Source organism: Vigna angularis, chromosome 11 (genome assembly GCF_016808095.1).
Source record: "Vigna angularis cultivar LongXiaoDou No.4 chromosome 11, ASM1680809v1, whole genome shotgun sequence".
In the NCBI taxonomy this organism is placed as follows: Eukaryota; Viridiplantae; Streptophyta; class Magnoliopsida; order Fabales; family Fabaceae; genus Vigna; species Vigna angularis.
This window is the reverse complement of record NC_068980.1, coordinates 7516793-7523641: the sequence shown is the minus strand read 5'-3', so window position 1 is coordinate 7523641 and position 6849 is coordinate 7516793. Positions and strand designations below refer to the sequence as shown.

At 31.0% G+C, this 6849-nt stretch overlaps 1 protein-coding gene and 1 non-coding gene across 2 annotated transcripts; one reads left to right on the top strand and one right to left on the bottom strand.

The window, feature by feature from the left end:
* The first annotated feature begins 1209 nt into the window (after positions 1-1209).
* Positions 1210-1291, top strand: TRNAS-CGA (transfer RNA serine (anticodon CGA)). The gene has a single exon. It is a non-coding gene; the product is annotated as a tRNA-Ser (tRNA).
* A 3420-nt stretch (positions 1292-4711) lies between these two features.
* LOC108333678 (scarecrow-like protein 32) lies at positions 4712-6606 on the bottom strand. The gene has a single exon (XM_017569154.2). It carries the CDS (start codon positions 6466-6468, stop codon positions 5086-5088), a length of 1383 nt encoding a protein of 460 aa, XP_017424643.1. The 5' UTR covers positions 6469-6606; the 3' UTR covers positions 4712-5085.
* Between the last annotated feature and the right edge of the window lie 243 nt (positions 6607-6849).

Here is a 6849-nt window from a genome sequence, read left to right as displayed (position 1 = left end):
ATTCATATTCTACAAAAATAAATTACATCTCTCCTAAAATCAACCTTGTATGCAGTGGCATATGTAGACAACACTCCTTCAAATTGTTCGTATAGCTAAAGAATACAACTTTTTTTAATTTTAAATTCAACTTTGTTTTTTTTTCTTGGGAAGTTGTATATAACATATATGATAGCTAAATACTTGTAAGGAAGAATAATTAACTAGTTTGTCATTCCATATCTCTATTCGATGTCCTCAAACCTATTATTATTAACAATAATTGATTTATCACGTAAGAAGTGGTTTTAACTACTTGTACCTAAAATGACTTATCCACATTAATTATACTTAGCATAACTTTTATTCTATCAAGGAGAATTATATTCATCCGGTATACCACACATACTAAGGTGTATGTGGAATAAAAAAGTGTGTCTTAATATCTTCATACTTGTAAAATGCTAAAAAATCTTCATCAACATATGTCCTCCATCATCTATATCAAACACTTCATTAATTTTTTAGTTTAAAGAATTTGATGAGAGTATTCCAAGTATATCTTTTTAAAAGTCTTTTTTACAAAGTTGAATAAAATCGTATTTGGTATTGTTAAATGTAAATTTGCAATATTTGACGTAGTTATATGTAAATTAACGTGTACTATTAAAAAAAACAACTTGCTACTTTCATAATATAAAAAGTAAAGAACAACGTAAACTTTTCTAAATATAAAACTTCTCTTCTCACACCACGTATACACCTATATGGAAATGAATTTAAACATTACGACAATAGATCAAGAAACATAAAGAAATCATTCTTGATAAATTTCATTCTTTTACATGTTATATCTATCCACCAACTTTTTGACTTATCAACTATTTGTTCTTGGTTTCTTTCTCGTGCAAATTTTATGCGTTTATTTGGAGGTGATATTCGATATTTTTAAAACCAAACAGTTTATAAAATAAGATTCTATATTATGTTAGGTTATAGTTCTAAAAAAAGTTTATTTTTTTGCTATGCTATTTTTGTTTCTTATTTATTTTCACTTTTGTATCCATTAAAATTTAAAAACTTAAACAAACGTAAAACAAGCAATACTGTAATTTTTTTCTTATTGAAATAAGTATTATTTTCTAAAATTAAGGAAGAGGTAATGCAAACATAATTTGTTGGATTAAATGATTAAATCATGAATTAAGCTTCTAAGTTGAACGTCGTGATGTCGATATGTCCGAGTGGTTAAGGAGACAGACTCGAAATCTGTTGGGCTTTGCCTGCGCAGGTTCGAATCCTGCTGTCGACGATTTTTATAAATATGTTTTATACACCTATCGCTTACACAATTAAGTTTATACCTTCCAGTTACATAATAACAAAATATATATATTTATATATATATATATATATATATATATATATATATTTCTATTGCGATCTCAAGTAATTGGTTTTTTTAACATATAGTAATATTCAGTAGAGATTATATTACTTGGTTATATTCTAATTAGTGTGTATTGATTTACAGGTTCCATTCTCAATGTAAAAATGGATGTTTAATTAAATTATTATTGATAAACATACATTTAAATACTTTCATCTCCAAAATAAACATAATACAAGGAGTAAAATTTTTAACTAGATCACTGTCGCCATACATTGTCATAACTTTATGAATATACGAAGTTTCATTGCTTAACTAAAAAGATTCTAATAATGACTTTGTTATCTACATTTTTGGGTTTTATTTGTGATCTATATTAGCTTATGTCATGATAACAAAACCTAACTCCCAAAAGGCCTACAAGAATCTCCAAAAGTTGCAATCATTTTAAGGATTATATATATTTAATAGTTAGCTGCAATAATCACATGCTATTTATAAAATATGTTTTGTAAATTCTATTTTTTTCATGGACCACCAATCATTGAAAGTGTAAATCTTTTAAATATCTTATTAAGAAAGAGGGATTATCATTTGTCAAGAAATTGCACTAGCTTAGCATATTTTAATATAATTTTTTTATCAATTGGTTTGACTAGATTGACATAACATAATACTAAAAAATTTACTAGTCAATATTTGGGAGTAATAAAACATAAAACGTATATTATGTCAAATATTTTATGTTTGAAAAGAGAAGATCAAACATTAAAAATTTTGCAGTAAAATTTTTTAATAGGTTGGAAGTTCTGTATCGATTAGAAATAAAGTTAATTCATAATTTATAAGTGAAAGAAATTTTACCTTAAAAGCTGGTTTTGAGAAGTTGAATTAGGTTTAAAATCCATTATAACATAATAATATGTCAAAACTATCATTTGTTTTCACCATAGGACAAATCCATAAATACTTCGTTGAAAACCTATAAAGATTGTGCACACATGTTCATTGGAAAGGAAGATGGAAAATCCACTTACCCATGTTAATTATCTCTCTTTTTTTTTTCTTGTACATTATTTTGTGTTGAGAAAGGAAAATACGGTTAAAGAAGAGAAAATCTGAGTTACGATTTTCTTTAAAATGTTGCTCATCACTTCACAAACAATTGATTGAATCATGGGATACACATCCCTATTAAACTTACGTGTCTTATTTTAACACTAGAGGTAAATTTGCGTATATTATTTTAACATACTTAAATTTACATTTTTCAAATCTACTTTTAATCTAAAAGAGACATAAATAGCCAAAAGGGTGAAATATAAAAAACCTTTTTTCTGTATTTTTATGGTTTTCCAAATTTGATCTCCAGCAAGATTTTAACAGTAAGAAGGTCGAATAAAATATTTAAAATACTTGACACAAGTATACGAGTAATGTGCGTTACGTTTTCTATCAAACTAAGATTTTTCTTCTTTATTTCTCTCTTATTTTTTTTGTTTTATGTGGGGTATGGTTGTAGATTTTGATTGTTCCAAACGAAAACATATCTCGCATTGCTTAGTTTTTCTCATTTTCAAAACAATTTATATACTAAGACTCATCCTATATCTTCAAAGTGGACGGTAAAGACATGGATTTCACACAGATAAAGCTGTCTCATTAAAGATAAAAGTCGTTTTTACCTTACTTTTTACTACAATAATTGTCTCTTAAGTATCACTTTGACAGTATCATTACTTTTATACAATCAAATTAGGAAATACTTTTTTATATAAGATTTAATTAATAATTTCTTCTTTATATTTATATTATTCATTCATTTTAGTTTCTATATTTTTTTACTCAATTAATTTTTTTTTAAATTCAATCAAATTTCTTTTTAAAGAAGATTCAATATTATTATTATTTTCATTAAATTGACGTTAACGTAATTTTAAAATGTTATATGTCAAAAATCTGAAATATTATGTTAAAATCAGAGATTTCAAAGTAAAAAATAATCAAGATTTTGATATCTAACATACTTAAATTTTTACACAAAACTTTTGAACTGTATTAACATAAATTTAAATGGAAAAAATAACATGAATTTTTTAAAAAAAAATAGAGACTTCATTAAGGAAAAAACAAATATAAAATACAAATATAAAGACTAAAAGGAAAGAAAAGTGTATATATATAATCAAATTAATTACTCAGTAAACCTTTATATAATGTTATTCAAAGTTCACCGAGAATGCTTATTCTTAGGTTCACGGTCACCATTTTAATTATTTCATTCAAAGTTGACATGGCGTGCAAATTCATCGTTAAATGATGAGTTTTTATTGCCTAATAAGAGTTTGATATGGGATTTATTATCACTGTTATAAGGATACAGTTCACAAAATCTTTAAAAGCAATCATATCAGAGAGCAATTTATTCAAGATGGTTTTGGTTGAAATGGGCTTGTTTTTATATATATTGTGGATATTGCTTAATTTCTATATTGTGATTCCAGAAATGGTGACATTCATACTAATATGTTAGATACAAAAATCATATATGTAAAATCTGTCTGTAAAACATGTAACTGCAATTAACTTATTATTTTTCTGGAATCAATTGAAATAAGATTTGAAAGAAGCTTATAAAAAATAACTTCTACAATTTTTTTTTAACAACCTATTATAAATTTATAAAAAAATTCAATGAATTAATATTTATCTAGAAGCCATTTTCAAACATATATCTAGAGTGATTTATCGTATCAAGTCTTTAACCCTAAGGACATCCTTGAATATTTAAAAACAACGACATCACGGAGGAGACTGTATCGTGGGACCACCCTCAGTTATCCTTAGTCGCTGGTTCGAATCCGGCAGCTCTGATTCGTTTTGTCTCATGGACCATGTTGTCCTTTTTCACCTCCCAATTAACATCAAATTTCATTTCCATGAAAATAGAAAACAAAAATTACAGGAGGTCCCTCTGGACCCTAAATGCAGTTGCTGGATATCATTTTTGCAGACACTGCTATTCATGACTTATCATTATCACCTTCTGCTCAAAAGATAACTTTTTGGCCTTAGCCTGTACATCTTCTCATTGAACATGACTACTCATAAAATTAAAGTTTGGGTGGTCCTGTTACATGCATTTGGGTACGTACTAAGTAATATTAGAACTACCTTAAAAAGTTAAATTGCACGGTAGTATTTGAAAACTTCCCTTTGGGGAAACAGTGATTGAGTCAGCCATTACACTTATGCTACATTAATGTTATAGTTAGCCTTACCTTTATATGCATATGTTTTGACACAAATGCTGCTACTAATCAGAAAATTATTAGTGTTAAAATTGGGTAATAATAAAGTGGGATTTTCTTACAACAAGTTCTTTTTCTTATACCCAGAGCTCTGAGCAGAAACAAGTTAAAGCTGCATAAAAGAGAAGCAATAAGAAAGAGACAAATTTGTCTCATACAAGAAGGACAGCGTACACATTTTTTTTCCCTTTTGCCTTTCATGTGATCCAACGTATTGTGCTCCATAACAAAGTTGCCACAAATAATTCTCAAAAAGCGGCCGTTTTTTCTAGTTGTCTTTTGGAGATGAATTTCAACCCTATGAGAAAGAGATGAAATTCCTCTCTGTCTCATTTTTGGACCACTGAATTAAGCAATTGGAATCAATTCCATGGTAGGTCCAAACTTGCCTCTCATGAAGTGTGTTTAAGGCAGACTTGCATCCATTCCAACATGATCCCTTATTTCACAGGGGACCCAAGCTGTCGCAAAGACACAGCTGTTTCCTTTCCATGTGAGAACTAGCATACCTTCTTCTCTTTTCATCCCCCACCCACTGGAATGCTCATCTAGCAAACCTTTAACTTCCCTAACAGTTTCATCACAAAATTGAACATTGAGGTAACCAACATTTTTCATTCTTTGGGACATTTGCACCCCACACTCCAACCTCTCGATTCTTTGGTGCCCTTCAAAGCTTATGATGTTCTCTATCTTCTGGCCTATGTCGGATTCAAACTCTGCCCTCTGACCACTATCTTTAGGCAAAAAGGTCTCCAATGCGTCAAAGGGTATCCAAAGATGGTTGAAACATGTGGTGATTCTTGACGTGAGACTAGATGCACTAAGGTCACAATCCTCATCAACCAAGAGCACTATCCGGGGGTTAAGACCTTTTATTAGATTTAAAAAAGCATCCCTAAGGGAAAGACTTTGGCGGCTTCCCTTTCTATCATCAGACAAATAGCGCAGCCAATTTTGGCAATTTATGACCAAAGCTTCATCTTCCCTAAGGTTTAGTGTAGTAGGATTCAAGAGACTTAACATTGCTTCAAAATGAAAGTTAGATGATTCATCGCTCAATTCCACAGGTGTTAACGGTCCTGTGTTTCCTATAACGTTGAATTCAAAAGGGACATCTCTGAACCTGGCGAAATTCCCTAAACGTAAACCAACCTCATGTATAGATACATTGACCAGGGGGGGTACGTGTGGTCTACAAAATGGAACTGTGATTCTGAGTGAAGGAGGTCCTTCAGGGTTTTTGGCCAATGCATCTATAAAAGTAGGCCATTGCATACAATGGGTTATACTAAAATCTAGAATATGTACCCTTTGGTACCCCGTTATTGCTTTGAAAATTTCATTATTGGATGCACAATACCCAAATCTATGCCAAGGAATAAGATCCACATACCCGGCCAGCTCGGTGACGCTCATGAGCCTCCTTTGAATGGTGTTGCTTCCTTTGAAACTCATGGCAGTAGGGCAAATTCTTGAAGCCCTAGAGATTAATGCTCTGAGAAACCACGAGGTGAGTCTTTGGTTGGTGTCCCCCACAGGGGAAGCAACGTTGTTGAGCACCCACATGACCTGTTGAGCCAAGGTGATGTCGTTGCTCTCCAAAGCGCTGGCACAGTGCAGCAAGAGCTTCTCAATACAAGCTCCATCCAGGCTTCCCAGACACCCTTTGAGTGCTCCCGAGAGAGGGTTGTGAGGTGTGTTAAAGAGAGTAGTAGGGTTTTGAAAGGAAACGGACGTGCCCTTAAGCTCAGCTTTCATGTGGCTATGTGAGGACGTGACGTGCATGGAGTCTAAAGTAGAGAGAAATGAGAAACGGTGGAGAAGAAGTGGTTGAAGAGTAAGGTAGGTTTCTATGCTGTTGTGCTAGATTAAGATGGTTTAACTGATGGGTTCTGGAATGGAAAGGTAGAGAGGCAAAACGGAAGGAACCTAGATTTTATGATATATTTCCTTTGTGTGAATCCTTGAAACATATTTATAGCAAAACAAGGGGTCTATCATAATGAAGGGTTACATCAAGATACATACACAACTTTGGTTAGGTCCACTAGAGAAAGCAGCTAACTAGTATATTTGAATTCGATTGTGAAAAGTATTCACATTTAAACAGGATTAACTAAAAAGAAAAATACATGTTTAAAATGCAGATATTATATAGAAAGTTTC